Source organism: Phyllostomus hastatus, unplaced genomic scaffold (genome assembly GCF_019186645.2).
Source record: "Phyllostomus hastatus isolate PE091 unplaced genomic scaffold, TTU_PhHast_1.1 phas_contig_84, whole genome shotgun sequence".
Taxonomy (NCBI): domain Eukaryota; kingdom Metazoa; phylum Chordata; class Mammalia; order Chiroptera; family Phyllostomidae; genus Phyllostomus; species Phyllostomus hastatus.
Window position 1 is genome coordinate 3,206,012 of NW_025333969.1, and position 25,290 is coordinate 3,231,301.

The following is a 25,290-nucleotide window of genomic DNA, read 5'->3' on the forward strand; positions in this document are numbered from 1 at the left end:
CAATTGTACAGGGTGCTTGTAAAGATTAAGTGAGGGGATTTGTATGAGTAAGTCTGTTATTAACTAAATTACTAAGCATGCCACAAAAATCGATGGTGCTTATTATGTATAAAAGCACCAAAGATTTCACAGATATCAGGTGCTGCTATTATTAATCACACCATCCAGAAGAAGGAGAAGCTTCTGTAAGTGGTCTTGGGTAGTTCTCATAATAGTTTGTATTAAAAGGTTTTTTTCCCAGAGAATAAAATTAGAGCCACTTTAAGAGGAAATAAGATAAACTGTGCAGCCTTGTCTCCCCAAAATCTATCAAACTATATGAGGAAAACACCAATTTAGAAAGATCTAGACCAGAAATTGCTTTCTTTTTGAAGTTCTATGAACTTGAACTTCTACACAAGAAAACCTGCAGAGGTTGCCCTATAACTCAGGAAGGTCTAGTTTCATGCAGGCAATGAGAGTAAATCACCTAACTACTATGACTGGAAAAACATCTAAAATCCTCCAGGCTCCAATCCACACCCTGTGCTCTATGCCTACAGCACAGAGCTCTCCACCACAGGACATATGTTCTGGTCTCTAGAGCAGTGTCTAGGGCTGCAAGGTTCCTTGAGACAGTCTAGATTACAGACAAGTTCATCCAGTTAGAATCTGTGCTCTGCTACTTGCCCGCTGTGAGACTTTGAGCAAGTTATATAACCACCTCTGAATTTTTCTCATTGGAAAACAGGGATTTTAATATCAGTTTTTTAATGATATTATAATGATTTATAATATTATAATTATATGTTTTACATGGACACATAATATGTTGTATAGCAAGCAAAAGAGTTAAGAATTTATACATTGGAACCTTTTTTTTATAATATTAGAAGGAGAACTTCAACTTCATTCCCCTTAGAGAGTTGGGGTGGGGAGCTCATTCAGCAAGAGATTAATAAGCAGGAAGGAGTGCAGTTAGTGTACTATTGCTGCTGCTGTCTGTGATAAATTATTACCATCTCATGCAATTATCTTTTCACTCTGGAACAGCCTCATGTCACTATATTTATTGGTGTCCCTTACATTTCCTGAAATTTCTTCAGCAGAATTTACTGTTTAATTCTTAAGGACCCAGCAATCTGGGGGAAAAAAAAAAACATTGCTATTGCCATTTTGCTATCTAGTGTATTCTCTATCATTCTTTCTGCTGTTCACCACCATTCAAGCACAGGATGAGAAACAGAGCCCAGTTCTCTAACTTGCTCGGAAGAATACAGGTCTTGAGCTATCAGGGCAAATTTTCTGCTCAAGAGAAGAATGCATTTTGAAATTTTGAGTTGTCAAGGATCTGTTCAATTCACTAAGAATATCACTGAGTCTAAAGTAATAGTTATTATATATTTAAAATATGTGCTTTCCCCCAATACATGGTTTGTAAGTATTTCCTCGCATTTCATAGGTTGTATTTTTATTTTCTTTCCTTAATTGTGCAAAAGCTTTTCTGTTTGATGAAGTTCCACTTGTTGATTTTTCTTTTGTTGCTTGTGTTTTTGATGTCATATCCAAAAAACATCATCACCAAAACATGTTCATGAGCTTCTTCCCATTGGTTCTCACCACTTAGAATTTTTATGGTATCTGGTATTATGTTTAAGTCTTTAATCCATTTGAAATTATTTTTTGTGAGTGGTATAAGATATGGATCTAATTTCATTTTTCTGCATGTGGTAATCCAGTTTTCCTAATACCATTTATTGCAGAAACTATTTTTTGTCCATTGAATGTCTTTCACACCTTTGTTAAGTATGATTTGACTATAATGAAAGGGTTTATTTCTGGGATCTCTCTTCTGTTCCATTGGTCTATATCACTATTTTATGCTGGTACCATGCTGTTTTAATAACTATAGCTTTGGGGAAATAGAGATCTAATGCAAAGCTAAATGTTTATAGTCAACACTTTCATATTATAAACTTCAAAGTTGCTAAGAGACAAGATTTTATTTTCACTACACAAAAAATGATAATTATGTGATATGATAGAGGTGTTAGCTAGAGGTGTTATGCTAGCATGTTAGCTAGCATAAGATCACTATGGTGATCTTATTGTAATGTATAAATGTATCAAATCAACACATTTTACACCTTAAACTTATACAATGCTATATGTCAATTATAACCCAATCATTTTAAAAATAAAAATAATATATTTGTTTTTCAGAAGTATCATTTAGCCATGATGATCATTCACTGGCATAAATGTGAATGATCTCATGACTGTGAGCCATACTACCTACCATATCACCTTTACACAATTGAGTCATAAGCTATAGATTATCCAATAGCATGTGCAATAAAGTTCCCAATGTTATGTCCATTTCAAGGACATAACAATCCATTGTTACATAGATTAGTAAAGCAATTTTAATTACATTGTGAATTTAGCTGTCAATTATATACCCATAAAACTATTAGATCTCCCAAGATGTAGAACATATCACTAATTCTTATGTTCAACTATGTGTCCAGTTAGTGCTGTTCTTGCCACTAGAGTACATGCATAGGACAATAACACACTGTCAAGTTCCTTTAAAGCTCAGCATTATTTTAGGATAAACAGTTGTATACACAAGACGGACACATATGTCATGCTGTTATAAGCACTCAAGATTATGAGTTAAGTGGGGTTGCCTAAAGATCTGTTGAGGGCAAGGGAACATTGTTAGAGAAGCCTGTCCAGTGGAAAGGACGACTTGAAAATGGACAATAGATCAATAGCAGTATTTATTCTCTGACCAACCAGTCCTAGGATAGCATTGAGCACCTTGTAGAACTTCAAGAAATTTTGTCAAGTGGTGAAATTAGTCAATCACTGTAATTTGTGTTCTAATGGGTTCTATCTTTAACATTTCCAAAGCAGCTCTTTTCTGCATCATTATGTGATGGTTCAAATTTAAAAAGAGCAATTTCAAGTTATAATACCAACATATACCTACATTCAACAACATCAACAAGAGAAGAAAAAAAGAGTATTAAAAAGTCCTAGTAGAGTAGTCATGGTGGAATATTCTCCAACATTCTATAATGCTGTAATGTCTTGCCAAGTCATCACCCAGAAAGACCCCTGTGATCTCCCATCCTGGGTCTCTGGTGACCTGTCTGATTCCTGTTGCTCTCCTTTCACAAGTGGTGAACTGTTTACATACAGAGACACAATTTTTTTCTTAGTTTTATTTCTCTTATTCTGTCTGGTTGCTATATTACTGTGATGATCAGTTATTATTAGTAGTAATAATTACAGATGCTTCAAGTTATTCCATCTGTTACCATGGGGATCATTCTTCATAAAATAAGGTATAAAAAAAGAAAAGTGAGACTCTAGCAGTTTTTCTAAGACCAGCGCACCACGCCCGCTAGGTTTTACAGTCCACAGAGGGGTCAGGGGCCAGGACAGTGCTGTTGTTACAGGCAATAATGCCTGGGCCCAAAGGTCACGGTTTTTTTTTGGAAGGAGGTGTGACCTTGGCAAACCCCAGCTGGAGGCTTCAGCAGTGGGGGCAGCAAGGTGACAGCAGATCCTCAGAAAGTTTCGAGGCGGAATCAGGCCAACACTGTCCAGCATCCAATTGCAGAAGGTGCCGCTACTCCACTTCTGCCCGCAAAAGGAGATTTCTTCACCCGCTGCATACTGTCCATTGACTATTATGATGAGGAGCTTCGCTTCACAGGAAAAAACTTGTCAGGCAGCCACCTACACAGGGACCTTGGCTGGAGCCCCTGCAGACCCAACCAAGGCCCAAACCAGGCAACCGAGGTCCAGATCAGGAATGGCCTCAGAGGCAGAAGCAGGCTGCACACTATGTGGCTTTGAGTGGATGCTTCTGGTCCTGGTTTTGGAGCTCCCGCTGCTCATCCCAGAGCACAAAAAAAGAGTAGGGGGAAGCTGTGAACACCAGGATACCCGAAGGAGACTGCACCACTAAATCTCACAGGTATTCTACCACAGAAGATTACACCATAAACACAGGGAACCAGAACAGATCAATTTAAGAAACAGATGCTAACAAGAAGAGTCTCATGAACAATGAGAAGGCAAAGAAACAATCTCCAAATGAAGGGAAAGGAAGAAGCCTCAGAAAGAATGCTAAATGAAATAGAGGCAACTCAACTACCAGATATTGAGTTCAAAACAATGATTATAAGGAAGCTGAGCTCACAATGAGCTACCAGAAACTACAGGGAAGCTACAATGATCTCACTGCAAACTACATTAACATGAAAAAGGAAATAGAAACTATCAACACAGGCCAAGAGGAAATGGAGAATACAATTTCTGGACTAAAGAACACAGTAGAAGAAATGAAAAGCAGGATCAATGAAGCAGGAGACCGGACAAGCAAAGTGGAGGACAAAGTAGCAAAAACACCCAGAATGAGCAAGAAAAAGAAAAGAGGCTCAGAAAGAATGAAGAGGGATTAAGAGAAATTCAAGGCAATATGAAATCTAATAATATCCATACAATAGAGATACCAGAAGGAGAAGAAGAGCAAGGGATAGACAACCTATTTGAAAAGGTAATGATGGAAAACTTCCCTTATTTGATGAGAGAAAAAGTCACAAAATCCAGGAAACACAGAGAGTCTGAATCAAGAGGCCCCAAAGAGACCTACCTCAAGACACATCATAATTAAAATGGCAAAATTTCAAGACAAAGAGAGAATATTAAAGGCAACAAGAGAGAAACAGAAAGTAATATACAAAAGAGCCCTGATAAGGCTAGTAGCTGCCTTCTCAATGAAAACACTCCAAGCCAGAAGAGAATGGCAAGAACTATTCCAAGTAATGAGAACCAGAGGTCTGCAACCAAGGCTACTTTACCCAACAAGACTCTCAATAAAGGTACAAGGCCAAATAAGAAGCTTCTCAGACAAAAGAAGTCTAAAAGAATACACCTCCACCAAACAAGCTCTGCAATAGTTGCTAAAAGGGACTGCTTTTAGGAAAGGAAGGAAAAGAGAGAGAGAGAAACACACGTACATAAATGGCAATGAATGAGTACCTATCAATAATAACCTTAAACTTCAATGGATTAAATCCTCCAATCAAAGACATAGAATAGCTGAATGGATAAGAGAGCATGACCCACACGTATGCTTCCTACAACAGACCCACCTCAGGATAAGACACCTGTACAGGCTGAAAGTGAAGGGCTGGAAACAAATTTTCCAAGCAAATGGAAGGAAAAAAAATGCTGGGGTAGCAATAGTCATATCAGACAAAATAGACTTCCAAAAAAGGGCCATAAAGACCCTGAAAGTCACTTCATAATACTCAAGGGAAGAACCCACCAAGAAGACATAAATATTGTAAATATATAGCACCCAACATAAAAGCACCCAAATACATGAAGAAAATCTTAGAGGACTTCAAGAAAGATATTGACAGCAACAAAATTATAATGGGGGATTTTAACACCCCACTATCAAAAATGGACAGATCTTCCAAACAAAATATCAACAAATATATTGATGCCTTGACAATGCCCTGGATGAAGTGGACTTAAGTCACATATACAGAGCCCTCCATCCAAAGAAGTTAAATACACATTCTTTTCAAATGTACACAGAACTTTTTCAAAGATAGACCACATGACAGGACACAAAACAAGCCTCAACAATTTCAAGAAAATTGAAATCATGCCAAGCATTTTCTCAGATCACCAGGGACTGAAACTAGAAACCAACCCCAAGGAAAAAAAACAAAATACTCAAAATCATGGAGATTAAATAGCATGCTATTAAACAATGAATGGGTCAAGAATGAAATTAGGGAAAAAATCAAAAGGTTTCTGGAAACAAATGAAAATGAACTCACAAAACCCGAAACTTATGGGACACAGCAAACAGTCCTGAGAGGGAAGTTCATAGTATACAGGCATACCAAAAACAATAGAAATACTTCAAACAAACAACCTAACCCTACATTTACAAGAACTCAAGGAACAACAACAAAGACATCCCAGAGCAAGTAGAAGGAAGGAGATAGCCAAGATCAGAGCAGAATTGAATGACATAGAGACTAAAACACAATTCTAAGAATCAGTGAACCCAGGAGCCAGTTCTTTGAAAAGATAAACAAAACTGACAAGCCTTTAAGCAGATTCATCAAGAAGAAAACAGAGAAGACCCAAATACACACAATCAGAAATGAAAGAAGAGAGATTACAACTGACACCACAGAAATACAAAGGATTGTAAGAAATTACTATGAAGAACTGTATACCAAAAAATTTGAAAAGCTAGGTGAAATGGACAAATTTCTAGAAAAATATAATCTTCCAAAACTCAATGAAGAAGCAGAAAGCCTGAACAGACCAATAAGAGCAAAAGAAATTGAAGCAGTAATCAAACCCCCCCCCCCAAAACACAAAAGCTCTGTACCACATGGTTTCACAGGAGAATTCTACAAAGCATTTAAGGAAGAGCTAACCCCTATCCTTCACAGACTATTCCAAAAAAATTTAAAAAGATGGAAGACCCCCAAACTTTTTATGAGGCCAACATTACCCTAATTCCAAAACCAGATAGACACAACAAAGAAAGAAAACTTCAGGCCAATATCTCTGATGAACATTGATGCTAAGATCATCAACAAAATATTGGCAAACCACATCTAATAATACATTAAAAAGAGTATAAACTATGACCAACTGGGATTTATCCCAGGGATTCAAGGATGGTACAATATTCACAAATCAGTAAATGCAATACATCACATAAACAAAAGCAAAGACAAAAACCACATGATCATATCAATAGATGCAGAAAAAGCATTTGATAAGGTACAGCACCCATTTATGACAAAAAAAAACCTCTGCAAAGTGGAAATAGAGGTAGCATTCCTCAACATAATAAAGGCCATATATGAGAGACCTTCAGCCAACATCATACTCAATTGACAAAAACAAAACTCTTTTCCACTAAGATCAGGAACAAGACAAGGCTGTCCACTTTCACCACTTCTATTCAATATAGTATTGGAAGTTTTAGCCACAGTGATCAGAAAAGAAAAAGAAATGAAAGGAATCCAAATCAAAAAGGAGGAAACAAGAATGTCACTCTTTGCAGATGACATAATAATGTGCATAGAAAATCCCATAGATTTGGGCAAAAAGCTGATTGACCTAATAAATCAATCTGGCAAAACAGTGGGATACAAAGACAATATCCAGAAATCAAAGGCATTTTTGTATACCAACAATGAAACAGCAGAAGCAGAAATCAAGAAAAAAATCCCATTTGAAATAGCAAAAAGAAAAATAAAATACCTAGGAACAAACCTAACCAAAGAGGTAAAAGACCTGTATTCAGAAAACTACATAACACTGAGGAGAGAAGTCAAGTAAGACACAAACAAATGGAAACATATACAATGTTCATGGATTGGAAGAATTAACATCATCAAAATGTCTATACTACCCAAAGCATTTTACACATTCAATGCAAAACCTATTAAAGTACCAATGGCTTATTTCACAGACATAGAACAAACACTTCAAAAATTTATATGGAATCATAAATGACCCGAATAGCTGCTGCAATTTTGAGAAAGAAGAGTAAAGTAGGAGGGATCAGAATACCTGACACTAAACTATACTACAAGGCCACTGTAATCAAACCAGCCTGCTACTGGCATAAAAACAGGTACATGGACCAATGGAACAGAACAGAGAGCCCAGAAATAAACCCAAATTTCGATATTCAATTAATATTTGACAAAAGAGGCAACAACATAAAATGGGGTAAAAATAGCCTCTTCAACAAATGGTGTTAGGAGAACTGGACAGCTACATGAAAAAAAAAAAGAAAAAAGAAAAGAAAGAAAGAAACTACAGCACCAACTTACACCTTTACACAAAAATAAATTCAAGGTGGATAAAAGACTTAAATATAAACTGCGACACCATTAAAGTCCCAGAGGAGAATGTAGGTAGGAAAATCTCAGATATTTCATTCAGTAATATTTTGACCGATATGTCCCCTAGAGCAAGGGACATAAAGGAAAGAATAAACAAATGGGACCTCATCAACATAAAAAGCTTCTGCACAGCTAAAGATAACAGTATCAAAATAAAGAGAACCAACTGTATGGGAAAACATATTTGCCAATGATACCTCAGCCAAGGGTTTAATCTCCAAAATACATAAAGAACTTACACGACTCCACTCTAAGAAGACAAGCAACCCAATTACAAAATGGACAAAGGACTTGAGCAGACACTTCTCCAAGGAGTATATACAGAGGATCCAAAGACACATGAAACAGTGTTCAATACCGCTAGCTATCAGAGAGATGAGACATGCAAATTAAAACCACAATGAGATACCACTTGACACCAGTCACAATGGCCATCATAAACACAGCAACAAACAACAAGTGTTGGAGAGGTTGTGGAGAAAAGGAGACCTTAGTGCACTGCTGGTGGGACTGCAGGCTGGTACAACCACTATGGAAAGCAGTATGGAACTTCCTCAGAAAACTAAAAATGGATCTGCCTTTTGACCCTGCAATTCCACTGCTGGGAGCATATCCTAAGAACACTAAAACACCAATACAAAAGAACCTTTGCACCCCAATGCTCATAGCAGCACAATTTACTATAGCTGGGTGCTGGAAGCAACCTAGATGCCCATCAGTCAATGAATGGATGAAAAAATTATGGTACATTTACACAATGAAATTCTATGCAGCAGAAAGAAAGAAGGAGCTCCTACCCTTTGCAACAGCATGGGTGGAGCTGGAAAGCATTATGGTAAGCGAAATAAGCCAGGCAGTGAAAGACAAATACCATATGATCTCACTTTTAACAGGAACCTAAACAACAAAACAAAGAAACAAGCAAAATGTAACCAAAGACACTGAAATAGGGGACAGACTGACAGTGACCAGAGTGGAGAGAAGAGGGAATTTCAGGGAAGAATGGGAAGCGTTTAGAGGAAGAAATTTAAAGGACACATGGACAAAATCTAGGGGGAGGGTGGTAATGGAAGGGAAGTGGGGAGGGATGAGTGGGCGGGCTGGAATGGGAGTAAAAGGCAGAAAACTGTACTTGAACAATGATTAAAATAAAATAAAAAACTACAGAAAAAGAAAAGTGAAAAAGGAAAGAGAGGCAAAAAATAACTGTGATCAACAAAACCTCATTGGACACAAATATTTGTCTTTTCACAGAGCCAGGAAAGAATGAAACACTGCAATTTTTCTATCACAATACTTGGAAGGAACTCTACAGATCATCAATATCCAGGTTAATTGAACTTAAATCACTGTGGGGAGATGATTATAGTCTTTTGAAAAATGTGTCTATTCACTTGTATGCCTACTGCAATAAAGCAAGTCTATATTAAGGTCCCTGGGGTCACTTCTGGTACACTTATGTATGTTGACAAAGTGAATTTTTGATGTCAAGGGTAAAAGCAGCTTAAATAATCCTGAAATCACTGTCTTTACCACTCATTTACCATCTACACATCCATAACTTAGTGATATCTCTTGTCATTTTGCATTGATAGTTATTTAATTTTTCATATGTTTATATTTTATCTTGCCACTTAATTAACAAGCAATAACTGCTGGGTAAATGTCCATGTGGGAAGAGATTCTGTGGAGAATGGAGGCAGATTCTATGGAGAAGAGCAAGAGCTTAGAGACCTTGGGCCTGGGACCCTGTAGGCTCTTCACCAACTACATTCCTAGTAGAGACAGTTCACCCTCTCTAAGCCTCAGTCTCTTCTCTGTAAACTGGATAGAATCCATGTTAGGTAATTTGTGAGAAATTAATAGAACACACAGGGTTGAGACTTCCTGGATCAGAGCAGGAAGCCTAGCTGAAATTTAAATTAATCATTTCACCAAGGAAAGCAGGAAACAACTGAGAAGTTCCATTCTCCTGTCCCAACAGCTCAACTTTCCTATATGGGTACTTCAGGCACTCATTCATGTTATTATTTACTGTACTCTTCTCTTCCTTCACTCCTATCTTTTTTTTTTGCACTGATCCTAGTGCCCAGAATTCCATCACTTCCTGAGGGCATATAATGCACAGTGCAAGCCCAAATCATATTCATTTTCACCCAGACACATAATTCAAAGTCCTCACTGGATTCCTTGTATTAAATTCCCTCCTTTGTACATGCTCAATTAGACTGACATCACCAAGAATGACCACAAATTTTACATCATTGGAGAAAAGTGTCCACATCCAGGCCAGGACATTTTTAGCACCAGGAAATGGCACAGGACCCAGGTGTCCCTTTTAACAAAACATGACTTTTTAGTATGTCACAGTTTATCTTAGTTGTCTACTTGCCCTCCTGTTATTATTTATCAATTTAGTGACATTGACTTTTAGAGTCAGTTAGTTCTCTAAGTCAGTGTATGCTTTTGTATTCATCGTAATCTCACTCATTTTAACCTACAAAAAAAGGTCTTTTCTGCTTCAGGTTGGAGTTTATTGATTAAGTCCATGCTTTATATATTTACAAGGTTTTTAATTTTTTCCTTACCACAATCTCTGATTTTTGATGAGTTCTAATTATTTTTCCACAGACTTCTTTCGACAGTTCATTAAACAGGCTAACATGGATATTTTTCCATTTATCCCACCTGATGTGTTTTCCATGCTCTGCAGCCTTTTCTGTGCCCAGGAAGACTGACTGAAAGCATTACATCAATAAATGCCCTTGCCTTCTGAGTTCTATCAGTGTTCTCTCAATGGAGACATAGGAAGGAGACTGGAAAGAGCCAAGAAAGATTGAGGTCATTTTCTAAGCTCTTTGCTGGATGTTTTCTTATAGGAGTAAACAGCTTCTCCACACACTACTATTCTTCCTGCTCTGGAATCACTCCTGCCCTCGCTTCTGTGAGTCTGATAATAGAAACAGTCCCTCTCTTACTAGTCTGTAGTATGGTCCTCTTCCCATTATTTCTTCTTGTATGTCCATTCCTTTATAAATAGTCCCACATGTGAGAAAGACATTTGACATATCCACTGTCCTCAAGATAGGGGAACAGTGCTAAAAGCCATGCATGATATGAGGATGGTGTCTTGTTGTTGGAGCTCAGAAACTTCACCTTTCATGCAGGAACAGTAAATAGTCCTGCATGATTAAGAATTCTTTATAATAAAATCATTCTTTTTTTTTCTCTTGGAATTGAGAACCTTGCTGGGACACTAGAGTTCATACTGTGAATCTTCAACAGTCTCTGCTTGCACCTTCTTAAGACAGTTTGACTATTTTTTTTCTATTTAGTCAGCCTCATGAGTTTTTCAGTGTTCTGAACTAGTGACACAACTTTATGAGTTTGGTGACTCCCACAAATGTGTGGGTACAAGAGACCATGTAATTTTGTTTTTGACATTTGTTTGTTCTTCCTGAAAACATCTTTCTGTGGCTCTTTTCCTGAAAGCTGCCTCACTGCACAGGTCTTAGAGATGCTTGGGTTAAGTCCTGTCTGCATGCTACCAGCACACACTACACATACCTATCATATCAGCCCCATCACTGTCCTTACATTTTAGTTGTTGTTGTGTCTTCCCCATGATAAGCCTGTGATGCAGACTGTTACTGGAATGATACTGTTATGGCTTGGATTTTGTTCCCCCAAATATGTAAAGTCCTAACTCTCAGTACAGGTGAATGGAACCTTAAATGGAAATAGATTCTTTGTAAATGTAATCAAATAAAGACGAACTCCATTAAGATGGGCCCTAATCTAATATGACCAGTATTCTTATAAGAGAAGAAAAAATAGGCACACAGTCACATGATAGGAGATGATCACATGTGAACTATGTCACAAGTAAGCAGATGAAAGCCTCTGGGAGGTAGAAATTTAAGTGCTGCTGCTACAAGTGTAGGAAAACCCAAAGTTTACACAAAACACCAAAAGCTAGGAAAAGGCAAGAAAGGTTGCTTTCCTACAGGTTTCAGAGGAAGGATAGCCCTGCAGACTCCTTGATTTTTTAAAATTTGTACTTATTGGGATGACATTGGTTAATAAAATTATATGGGTTTCAGGTGAACAATTCTATAATATATCATTTGTATGTTGTATTATGTGTTCACTACCTCACATCAAGTCCCCTTCCATCCCTATTTATCACCCCTTTACCCTCTTCTACCTACCCACCCTGTTTCCCTCTGGTAATCATTGCAGGTGAAGGAATTAAGCAAAAACAAATACAAACAAAGGAAACCCTCATATACATAGACAACAAGGTTCCTTGATTTTGGACTTCTAGTCTCCAGTGCTGTGAAACAATGTACTTCTGTTTTTCTGTCTGTTCTTAATCCACTGAAATTGTAGAATTTTATTATAGAAACCTGGAGAGGATAATGCAGATACAATTTTATAATAGGAAAAATTAGCAGTTCTCATAGTGCCTGGAATGAGCACATTTATATTGAGTTGAAAAGAATTATAAATTATTTAGATGTTAAAAGTAGGCCAAATGTGTATTTCTACAGAATTCTTGTTTTCCTCATTCATAACTATAGTCAGTCTTCCACCCAAACACTGAGCCTCCCCTCTCTCCCACTGACTAGTCCCTGAGTAAAGTAATTTAGCCTTGAGTGCAGCACACTGTCAAAATTTGTAGAGGCCTAGATTTAGTCCGCTTTATCAATACTCCCCTAAATCAACTTCTTTTCCCCATGCACAGATCATGTTGGCTTAGATCCAAAGAGACAGTTGCTTCTTGAGCTTTTAAGAATTTAATCTCCTGTGGTAGGTGAGATGCACAGAGTTAAATCTCCAGGAGGAGTAAGGTGCCACCTTGCCTACAGAAATGGAGAGCCAATGCTCCCCAAGGGTACGTTTTAAAGAGAGATGCTTTTTGGATTTGAATTTACTGTATCCACAACAAAAAACATCCTTCTTCACCCTCATGGCAGCTATTTGCAAATATCTGCAGACTTCTTATGAGAAATTTTCCCTTTTCTGGTAAACCTCACATAATCTTTCAAGTAATCCTTAATGAGGATGGCACCTAGCTTCTGGTGAATGTAGAGGAAGATAACCCAGACCTCTGCCTGCCAGGGCTATTTATACTACCCAGTATATGCTATTGAGAAAGGTAGAGAATAGTAACTTGGTGTTTTCACAAATGGGAATTAAACACAGATCAAGTCTTCTCTTTTCATTTTTCTCTTTCTTTCCCTCCCTCTCCTTCTTGAATATCTCTTGTCACACTTTTGCTAGTGTCATAAGTCACTCATACTTAAGACCATTTAACATTTTACAAATAGAAAAACGTGGACTAGATTATTATTATATTAATGTACTAAAATATTTACCAGTTAAATATGAGAATTATATAATTCAGTTTATTTAGAGGTTTGTTTTAGGAAAACAAAAACAAAAACAAAACCTGTATATTTTGCAACTGCAGGTGACCAAAAATCACACTTAAAAGAAATGCCCAATCATATATAATGAAGCCCATCAACTCTACAGCACAACTCTGGGGTCCTGATCTCTTCAGGACCACATCAGCAAAACAGGTAGTTATGTGCAAGTAAACATTCACCTTTAGCTATTCCTAGACAACATATCAACATAAATCTTAAGAGAAGTCTTCCCAAAGACGAGCAGAGAGTCTATGTAAATGAGACCTTTATATTAATTATATTCTCTGTGTCTCTGAACTTACATTATTTTGGAGTGTTTAAAAATTTAAGCTATATTTAATGTACATATTTTAATTTCAGTATATATTTTAATAATATAAGTGTTAGTGTGGGTAGTAAAATATTAATAAAAGGGTTCAAATGAAATCAGACATTATTAAGCATAATAAAGCATAGTAAAGTAGAGAGACTGTTTAATCTGGAAGCTACAACTTCACAAACCCCAGGGGATCACATCATTGACCTGCAAAGAGGATTAACAACTCCATCCCCTGTATGGGGAGGAAGGACAGGCTTTTCAATCTTCCTGTCCAGTGGCACAGACTTTCAGGCAAAGTAAGCACATGTGGCAATAGGAGCCAAGATGGCAATTACAGAGGCCTAGCAGTCCAGCCTGGGAAAAGGATTGGATTGGATAAAAGACATAGCACCTGGAAGATCTAGGAAATGGATTGCTTAAGGAGGTAGACCCATCAGAAACCTGCAAAAGCTTGGTTAGCCTGAAGAAGTGCCTGATCCTTCCCAAGCCTGAGATAATATACTGTATTTTTTGGACTATAAGATGCACTTCCTCCCCCAAATTTGGGAGGAAAGGGGGATGTGTCTTATAGTCTGAATGTAGCTTTACATTTGCATTGGTGAAATATTATGTTATTAAATATTTTATGTTATATTTATATAACATAATATGCTATTAAATATTTTACTTCATTTTTTGCTTCAAAACTGTTTTTTCTTATTTTCCTCCTCTAAAACCTAGGTGTGTCTTTTGGTCCAAAAAATAGTAGTCCAAGCTAACAAAGAGCTCTTTCTCTCTCCTTCTCTTCCCTGGTAACACATGCTCACCCAGTATGCTTATTCATTTCACAGAAGCCATGTGGATCTAGTAGCCACCTGAAGCTTGCAGCAGACTACACAGCCCCCAAAATACTAAGTTTTAATATGGCATAGGATCTCTGGACATTGTCCCTATTTCTGACCCTGATGAAAACAAAACAGGACTTTTTTTCAGAGCAGGACAGACAACAATGGGGCATTGGGAACCCAAACACAGTTTTCTGTTTCCACGCAAATAAATCCTGTCACACCACAACCTTCCATGTGTGGTTCTCTCAAAATGTTTTCCTTGCAGTCCTGTGAAACAACATGATTTCCACCAGCAAGATAAGGACAAGTCTATGCTAATCTATTAAATTTATAATTTTAAAATATATATCTAAAAACACACATTCATAGAAAAAACACATATGCATTCACAGAAAAAAATTACAAGAAAATTCTAATAATAAAATAACATTGGAGATCTCTGAACTGTGATTTATAGGTGACTTTAACATTTTATTTATACTTTTTCCTTAATTTTTAATAATTAATATTTATTTATTTTATAACAAATGTAAAAGCACTGTTTAAAGCAAAACATAAGCAATACAAAGTACCTAATTAATGTTCAGTGATATAGATTATTATTAATACAGAAGCTTCTGTTTGTTTCCCAACTCTTTACTATTAGTTCCAGTATTTATTACCTCAAACAAGTCATAAAATTCTCATACTCTTTTTCCTTCTATGTAAGGTAGAGAGGAAAATATCTACCTTAGATTTGCTTTCAGGAGTCAAAAAGAATGATATTTCTCAACTCTCAGTTTGGTTCTCGAAGTTGGTAGGCACTGATCATTCATCAGCAGGCACTGGTATCTCCTTTGCCTTATTCTGAAGCCAAATCACTGCCTTGGTTTTTGGTAAAGTGTGAACCAGGGACAATTTTCATCAGAATCACTTGGAGAGCTCAGTAAAAGTTCATTTGCTGAATTAGAATTTTGGGGGTTGGGATGTCTATATTTTTAGCAAGAACATGTAGAGATCTCTATACTAATTACATTTTGAAATAACCAAGATCCACTGACAACTCCACGTTGTACTTGACTAGATTTTTGAACTCTGTATGTTACCATAACCATTAAAATAAAACAGCAACATAGTTTCTAATTTATGTTATAAAACTGTTGAGAATAGCTAGCATATATGTATTTTGCAAGTGAAGGATTATGGAAATGCAATAAAATAGCATTCAATTCCATATAACTAACATTTTCTGCAAAAAAAAATGTGGCCTTTTGTATTCAGATGGGCAAATTGCTAAGCATCCTTAGTCATCATTTTTGCAAAAGTTTGTTTGCATGGCTACCTGTGATATTGCATGCTATTTTCTCCAATTTTACTGCTTCATGAACAACAGTGTCTGTGTCTTATTACTCTGCATATGCTCAGTTCCCAGGACAGTGTCTGGTTACTGAAAGAACTCCATAAAGGGGGTTCCCTTGTTGAAAAAAAGCCTGGGGCCAGAGGACTCAATGAACTTTGATAGACCCCTACTTTTCTGCTTCACTACATAATTCTGCTATCTTCTCCCAAAGTTAGTTCTTGAATCAAAAATTGTGGATGTGCCAATTAATGACACTCACAGTAGAGAAAATACAAAGCTGTATTTTATTAAACTATTATGTCACATTTTGGTTTGTGGACTTATTTTTTTCAAAATAAATAATTTAATGATCATATCTTATCTCTAAACCCACGTAATAATTGACTTTGACTAGGATCTTCTGCACTTTAGAATGAAGTAAGTGGCAAGATAAACAAAATTGCCAAAAAAAATATAGCTCACTTTTTTATTATTAGGTATCTATTGGATAATTAGTCTAGTTGCTCCAGGATACATGAATGTGTCTAATCCTTGTAACTCTAAGAGGTACAAACTACTATTCCCATTTCACTGATGAACAACTGAAGTTCCAAGAGAATGTGGGATTCACAGTCCTCAGGGTCAAACATAAATTAAGCTTTTTCACTTCCTGAGTCAAGGTTTCCTATTGATTTTGAGTTTTGATTTTTGTCTGGTGATTTTCATTTGCTTTGTTTTTGACATTTGAAAGAGAAAAATGTCCTTGACAAGTTCTACAGAAAATGCTTGATAATTAATTATTTGTTGTGGTAGAACATCAAGACTGTTAACAAGTTTTTTTCACTCATGAAAATAACCTAGTTGCTAATTCAATTATTTATTAAAATATCATTTCCCCCCAGAACTTGGCCTTTTACTTGCAAGACTGTCCCTTTGCTGTGGACCATCACACAACTAGACAGAGTGCAAGTAAGAATTCTTCATCCTCACCTGTGACGTTGCAGTACACTTGGAGAGGTCCTAGAGGCCCACTGCCATCCGGGTCAATGTAGAAGAAACCAGCTGTGCTCCCTTGGTGCCTATACACCTCGCAGGATCGTTCATAGAGAGCTGAGAAGACACAAAGGCAGCAGGAAGGAAATTTTGCATGGTTCTATATATTCCTTAGATGAATCAGTGACTTCTGTTTATATTGATTGTCAATGTTAACTTCTTTCTCTTCTCCTATAACCTTGGCTTTACCCTCAATCAAGTATTAACAAGCCAGCATCCCAATACTTAATAGGCTCACATTCTCCATTCACCATAACAGTCATTCTTCTAACCAGCTCAGAGGTCACATCCTTCAGAAGATCTCCCCTTACCTCTGCTAAGTCCCTTCTCTGTTCTGAAACTAAACATATATGGTCATGACTTTTTACTAATAAAGTAAAATGGCAATTTTGGATTTATATATACCTAGAGCTCAACACAATAACTAACCAATAACTAACCTGAGTACCTATAGTAGGTACTCAATCAAGTTTATTTGACTTAAGTATTTTCTGAATTCTTTTTTTTAAGATTTTATTTATCCATTTTTAGAGAGGGAAGGGAGGGAGAAAGAGAGAGAGAGAGAGAAACATCAATGTGCGGTTACTGGGCATCATGGCCTGCAACCCAGGCATGTGCCCTAGCTGGGAATCGAACCTGTGACACTTCGGTTCGCAGCCCGTGCTCAATCCACTCAGCTACGCCAGCCAGGGCTATTTTCTGAATTCTTAAAATATGTCAACAATGTTGTTGCCACCAGACGACAGGACATAAAGGAGGTAATCAGCCTGGGCCTGATGAGCTTGCAGCTTGGTTGTAATCACAAAGGTCTTTATGTGTTCAGAGAAAGGCAGACACAGGTACCCTGAGATAGGGTACCTTGACCAATCTGCAGACATAAAAAGTAAAGAAATCTCATTATACCAACACAAATGAATCCAGTGAGGTGTAAAGGAAGCATCTGCTGTCTCACACATGAGAATTCAGGGTATTGCCTGAAGCTTTAGACAAAATGGTATGACTCAGAGAAACACATACAAGTCCAATTATGTCATCTTCCCATGCTTAAAACACTTCAGTGCCTCCCAAAAGCTTTACAGTAGAGCACCAGCTCCTCACCTTCGCCAACATGTCCCTCTGACAAACCATTCCAGGAGAAGGAAGCTACAGTTTGTCATGATCAAGTACGAGGGTTGTATTAAATAATTCATCACCAATAAATTATAAATATCAGGACTGCTGCCCTGGCTGGCATAGCTCAGTGGATTGAGCACAGGCTGTGAACCAAAGTGTCGCAGGTTCGATTCCCAGCAAGGGTACATGCCTGGGTTGCAGGCCATAACCCCCAGCAACCGCACATTGATGTTTCTCTCTCTCTCTCTATCTCCCTCCCTTCCCTCTCTAAAAACAAATAAGTAAATAAAAATCTTTAAAAAATAAAAATAAATAAATATCAAGACTGCTTAAGTTTTTATAAATTAGAGTGAATTCAAGGTTATCCTTGTACTCACAGACTTTTCTTGCAGCCGTATACATTTACTAATGTAGGAGATATGTGGGAGAGTTATAGAAGCACCCTACATACTGACCATAATATATAACCTATTTCTCTTTTCTCAAACCTGGTAATACATCTGGGTGGAAGTCATCTCTATGTATGGTGCTTCTCTCTAGCCACTCCTGCACATCCAGGATAGCAACCATGTGAAAGGGTTGATGCTGTCCCACCCAGGCAGCATTTTGTGGGTTACATAGTGGTTAAGAACTTGAGCCCTGGGGTCAAATTAATTTTGCCTTATAAGGCTGTGACTTACTACCTATGGATAAGCTAATTCCCCCCTTGCTATGCAGTCACTAAACTAATTCATTCTATCTTCACCTCTTGGTATTCTTATCTTGCTCATGAATTCATGTCCTCTCTTTGAATGTGGGCTGGGCTTATGGATGTGCTTCTAACAGAACAAGAAAAAAGTGATATATATATATATATCATTGCCAAGTCTTGATTATAAAAAGACATTGGCTCCCACCTTGGGTAATCCTGAATAACTCACCCTGGGAGCAGTCAATGACACATGTCACGGGAATGAGCTCTGAAGCAGAGCTCCACCATTAAACACTGAAATGATGACAACCTTGACTGATATCTTAACTGCAGCCCTATGAGAAACTTAACCAGAAGCACTCAGGTTCTAACCTATAAAGTGGTGATGTCTATCATTTCCAGATGCTACATTTTGCTGTGATTCATTATGCAGGAATAGATAACTAATAATTCCCAAAATACTAATTTTCTCATGTGGATATAATTATAAAAAGACCTACCTCATACAATTGTAGTAAGGATTTGAAGAGATAATTCACATACAGTACTTAGCATAGTGCTTGGCACATAAGAATTTCTTGATAAATATGAACTATTATCATCATCGTTATTATTATTATTGCTGTTGTTACTGTACTGTTTTATGCAATGTTGTCTCTTCTTTTTTGTCAGTTTTTTCTCTACTTAAGACAAAAAACTGACAAAATCAGTTTAACTTTCTTTAGCGATTTATTTTAGTGATTTATTTAGTAAACTTTGTGATTTTAACATCATGAATCACAAGGCTCTTATGAAAAACTGATAGGTCCTACCTTCTCTCTGTACAGAGATGTTGGATTTTAATGCTTAGTTCATTTGGGTTATTTTTAATTTTTGGCTATTTCACTTGTACCATTTTTAAATTCTGTAGAATGTTTACATTTCCCTCTGAATATTCTATTCTTTTTTTCTTTTTCATTTTTTTAAATTTTATTTTAATTATTGTTCAAGTAGAGTTTTCTCCTTTTACTCCCATTCCAGCCCACCCACCCAACCCTCCCTACATCCCTCCCACTACCACCCTCCCCTTAGTTTTTAAATTTGTTCCTGTAAACCCTACCCATTCCCCCCTGAAATTCCCTCTTCTCTCCCCTCTGGTCACTGTCAGTCTGTCCCCTATTTCAGTGTCTTTGGTTACATTTTGCTTGTTTCTTTGTTTTGTTGTTTAGGTTCCTGTTAAAGGTGATATCATGTGGTATTTGTCTTTCACTGCCTGGCTTGTTTCGCTTAGCATAATGCTTTCCAGCTCCACCCATGCTGTTGCAAAGGGTAGGAGCTCCTTCTTTCTTTCTGCTGCATAGAATTTTGTTGTGTAAATGTACCATATATTTTTGATCCATTCATTTACTGATGAGCATCTAGGTTGCTTCCAGCATCTAGATATTGTAAATTGTGCTGCTATGAACATTGGGATGCATAGGTTCTTTTGGATTGGTGTTTCAGGGTTCTTAGGATATGCTCCCAGCAGTGGAATTGCAGGGTCAAAAGGCAGATCCATTTTTAGTTTTCTGAGGAAGTTCCATACTGCTTTCCATAGTGGTTGTACCAGTCTGCAGTCCCACCAGCAGTGCACTAGGGTCCCCCTTTCTCCACAACCTCTCCAACACTTGTTGTTTGTTCCTGTGTTTATGATGGCCATTGTGACTGGTGTGAAGTGGTATCTCATTGTGGTGTTAATTTGCATCTCTCTGATAGCTAGCGATATTGAACACTGTTTCATGTGTCTTTGGATACTCTGTATGTCCTCCTTGGAGAAGTGTCTGTTCAAGTCCTTTGCCCATTTTGTAATTGGGTTGCTTGTCTTCTTAGAGTGGAGTCGTGTAAGTTCTTTATATATTTGGGAGATTAAACCCTTGGCTGAGGTATCATTGGCATATATGTTTTCCCATATAGTTGGTTCTCTTTTTATTTTGATACTGTTTTCTTTAGCTGTATAAAAGCTTTTAATTTTGATGAGGTCCCATTTGTTTATTCTTTCCTTTATGTCCCTTGCTGTAGGAGACATGTCAGTAAAAAAGTTTCTGCATGAAATATCTGAGATTTTCCTTCCTACGTTCTCTTCTAGGACTTTAATGGTGTCACGGTTTATATTTAAGTCTTTTATCCACCTTGAATTTATTTTTGTATAAGGTGTAAGTTGGTGCTCGAGTTTCATTTTTTTTTGCATGTAGCTGTCCAGTTCTCCCAACACCATTTGTTGAAGAGGCTATTTTATTCCATTTTATGTTGCTGCTTCCTTTGTCAAATATTAATTGACCATAGAGACTTGGGTTTATTTCTGGGCTCTCTGTTCTGTTCCATTGGTCCATGTGCCTGTTTTTATGCTAGTAGCAGGCTGTTTTGATTACAGTGGCCTTGTAGTATAGTTTAGTGTCAGGTATTGTGATCCCTCCTACTTTACTCTCTCAAAATTGCAGCAGCTATTCGGGGTCGTTTATGGTTCCATATAAATTTTTGAAGTGTTTGTTCTATGTCTGTGAAATAAGCCATTGGTACTTTAATAGGTATTGCATTGAATGTGTAAATTGCTTTTGGTAGTATGGACATTTTGATGATGTTAATTCTCCCAATCCATGAACACGGTATATGTTTCCATTTGTTTGTGTTTTCCTTGATTTCTCTCCTCAGTGTTATGTAGTTTTCTGAATACAGGTCTTTTACCTCTTTGGTTAGGTTTGTTCCTAGGTATTTTATTTTTCTTTTTGCCTTTTCAAATGGGTATTTTTTCTTGATTTCTGCTTCTGCTGTTTCATTGTTGGTGTAGAGAAATGCATTTGATTTCTGGATATTGACTTTGTATCCCGCTGTTTTGCCAAATTCATTTATTAGTTCAAGCAGTTTTTTGGTGGAGTCTATACGATTTTCTATGTACACTATCATGTCATCTGTAAACAGTGACAGTTTTCCTTCCCCCTTTCCGATTATAATTCATTTCTTTTTCTTGTCTGATTGCTGTGGCTAAAACTTCCAGTACTATATTGAATAGAAGTGGTGAAAGTGGACAGCCTTGTCTTGTTCCTGATCTTAGCTGAAAAGATTTTAATTTTTGGCCATTGGGTATGATGTTGGCTGTAGGTCTCTCATATATGGCCTTTATTATGTTGAGGAATGCTCCCTCTATTCCCACTTTGCTGAGTTTTTTTATCATAAATGGGTGCTGTACCTTATCAAATGCTTTTTCTGCATCTATTGATATGATAATGTGGTTTTTGTCATTGCTTGTGTTTATGTGATGTATTACATTTACTGATTTGCAAATATTGTACCATCCTTGCGTCTCTGGAATGAATCCCACTTGGTCATGGTGTATGATCTTTTTAATGTACTGTTAGATGCAGTTTGCTAGTATTTTGTTGAGGATTTTAGCGTCAATGTTCATCAGCGAAATTGGCCTGAAGTTTTCATTCTTTGTTATGTCTTTATCTGGTTTTGGAATTAGTATGATGTTGGCCTCATAAAAAGAGTTTGGGAGTCTTCCATCTTTTTGGATTTTTTGAAATAGTCTGTGAAGGATAGGGGTTAGCTCTTCCTTAAATGCTTTCTAGAATTCCCCTGTGAAACCATCTGGTCTAGGGCTTTTGTGTGTTGGGAGTTTTTTATTATTGCTTCAATTTCTTTTGCTGTTATTGGTTTCTTCAGGCTTTCTGCTTCTTCTTCATTGAGTTTTGGAAAATTATATTTTTCTAGAAATTTGTCCATTTCATCTAGGTTTTCAAATTTCTCGGCATACAGTTCTTTGTAGCAATTTCTTACAATCCTTTGTATTTCTGTGGTATCTGTTGTAATCTCTCCTCTTTCATTTCTGATTGTGTTAATGTGGATTTTCTCTCTTTTTTTCTTGATGAGTCTGCTTAAAGACTTGTCGATTTTGTTTATCTTTTCAAAGAACCAGCTCTTGGATTCATTGATCCTTAGAATTGTGCTTTTAGTCTCTATGTCATTTAATTTGCTCTGACCTTGGTTATTTCCTTCCTTCTGCTTGCTCTGGACTGTCTTTGTTGTTGTTCTTTGAGTTCTTGTAAACATAGGGTTAGGTTGTTTGTTTGGAATGTTTCTAACTTTTTTACGTGGGCCTGTATCGCTATGAACTTCCCTCTCAGGAGTGCCTTGGCTGTGTCCCATATGTTTTGGGTTGTTGTGAGTTTGTTTTCATTTGTTTCCAGAAACCTTTTGATTTCTTCCCTAATATCCTTCTTGGCCCATTCATTATTTAATAGCATGCGATTTAATCTCCATGATTTTGAGTGTTTGGGTTTTTTTTTTTTTTTCCCTTGGGGTTGGTTTCTAGCTTAAGTCCCTGGTGATCTGAGAAAATGCTTGATATGATTTCAATTTTTTTTGGAATTGTTGAGGCTTGTTTTGTGTCCTATCATGTGGTCAATCTTTGAAAATGTTTTATGTACATTTGAAAAGAATGTGTATTTAGCTTCTTTGGGATGGAAGGTTCTGTATATATCAGTAAAGCCCATTTTATCTACGGTATTGTTGAATGCTACAATGTCTTTGTTGATATTTTGTTTAGAAGATCTGTCCATTTTTGATAGTGTGGTGTTAAAATCCCCCACCATATTTGTGATGCTGTCCATATCTTTCTTGAAGTCCTCTAAGATTTTTTTAATGTATTTCGGTGCTCCTATGTTGAGTGCATATATATTTATAATATTTATGTCTTCTTGGTGGATTCTTCCCTTGAGTATTATGAAATGACCTTCTGGTTCTCTCTTTATGGTCCTTTTTTGGAAGTCTATTTTGTCAGATATGAGTATTGCTGCTATGTTTTTTTTTTTCCTGTTCATTTGCTTGGAAAATTTGTTTCCAGTCCTTCACTTTCATCCTGTGCAGATCTTTTATCCTGAGGTGGGTCTCTTGTAGGTAGCATATGTGTGGGTCATTTTTTCTTATCCAATCAGCTATTCTATGTCTTTTGATTGGAACATTTAGTCCATTTACATTTAATGTTATTACTGATAGGCACTTATTTATTGCCTTTTATGTATGTGTGCTCCTCTCTCACTCTCTCTTTTCCTTTCTTTCCTTAAAGCAGTCCCTCTAGCATCTCTTGCAGAGCTGATTTAGTGGAAGTGTATTCTTTTAGACTTCTTTTGTCTGAGAAGCTTCTTATTTGGCTTTCTATCTTGATTGAGAGCCTTGCTGGGTAAAGTAGTCATGGTTGCAGGCCTCTGGTCTTCATTACTTGGAATATTTCTTGCCATTCTCTTCCAGCTTAGAGTGTTTCCATGAGAAGTCAGCTGTTAGCCTTATTGGGGCTCCCTTGTATGTAACTTCCTGTTTCTCCCTTGCTGCCATTAAGATTCTCTCTTTGTCTTGAAATTTTGCCATTTTAATTATGATGTGTCCTGAGGTGGGCATCTTTGGGTTCCTTTTGATTGGGACTCTCTGTGCTTCCTGGATTTGTGTGACTTTTTCTCTCATCAAATTAGGGAAGTTTTCCATCATTACTTTTTTAAATAGGTTTTCTATCCCTTGTTCTTCTTCTCCTTTTGGTATCCCTATTATATGCACATTATTATGTTTCATATTGTCTTGCATTTCTCTTAATCCCTCTTCATTGTTTCTGAGCCTCTTTTCCTTTTCTTGCTCTTTCTGGGTGTTTTCTTCTACTTTGTCCTCTAGCTCACTGATCCAATCTTCTGCTTCATCGATCATGCTTTTCATTCCTTGTACTGTGTTCTTCAGTTCAGAAATTGTATTCTTCCATTCCTCTTGGCCCTTGTTGAGAGTTTCTATTTTCTTTTTCATGATGATGTAGTTTTCAGTGAGTTCATTGTAGCTTCCCTGTAGTTTCTGGTAGCTCATTGTGAGCTCATTGAGCTTTCTGAAAATCATTGCTTTGAACTCAATATCTGATAGTTAAATTGCCTCTATTTCATTTAGCATTCTTTCTGAGGCTTCCTCCTTTCCTTTCATTTGGAGATTGTTTCTTTGTCTTCCCATTGTTTTTCAGACTCTTCTTGTTAGCCTCAGATTCTTATATTGATCTGTTCTGGCTCCCTGGGTTTATGTTGTGAACTTCTTTAGTAGAATAACTGTGAGTTCCTTGATCTCCCAAGCTCACTGGTCTTGGGCTGTCATTTAAGTTGGCTTTGTGTTTGCCTTTGGGTTTTGATTGTTGTTGAGTCTTTCTTTGGTGGTTCCTTCCCACCAGCTGGTTAAATGAGGATCACTCTGTCCAGCACCTCCTGTATTTTGTTGTGCTGGTGAGGGCAGGTTGTGTTGAAGCTGGTTCTTCCGTGTTTATAAGGTTTAAAGAATTCTTGTTCAGTTGTTTGTATTGGGTACTGTCTCTATTGTTTAATTGTATTTCCAGATAGGTCCTGGATTGAGGTTTGTGTGGTTGCTACTCCCCCCTTCACCTTCTTCTGTTGTTTTCTGTTAGTGGTTCCTTTGTTGTTAGGTTTCCTCTTCCAGTGGGTATCCTGGTGTTCACCACCTTCACCTATTCTTTCTTGTCATCAGTTGGAGGGGGAAGGCAAAATGGTTTAAGACAGCAACAGAGAATTCTATATTTACAGTAGT

General features: G+C 37.1%; 1 protein-coding gene across 1 annotated transcript in view; it reads right to left on the reverse strand.

Annotated features, from left to right (window-relative positions):
* CNTNAP5 (contactin associated protein family member 5) overlaps positions 1 to 25,290 on the reverse strand; it is a 958,268-nt gene that overhangs the window by 311,569 nt on the left and 621,409 nt on the right. The window contains exon 12 of the mRNA XM_045850657.1: positions 16,848 to 16,967. Within this exon, the coding sequence (XP_045706613.1) occupies positions 16,848 to 16,967 (120 nt within the window). The remainder of the gene's footprint in view (positions 1 to 16,847; positions 16,968 to 25,290) is intronic.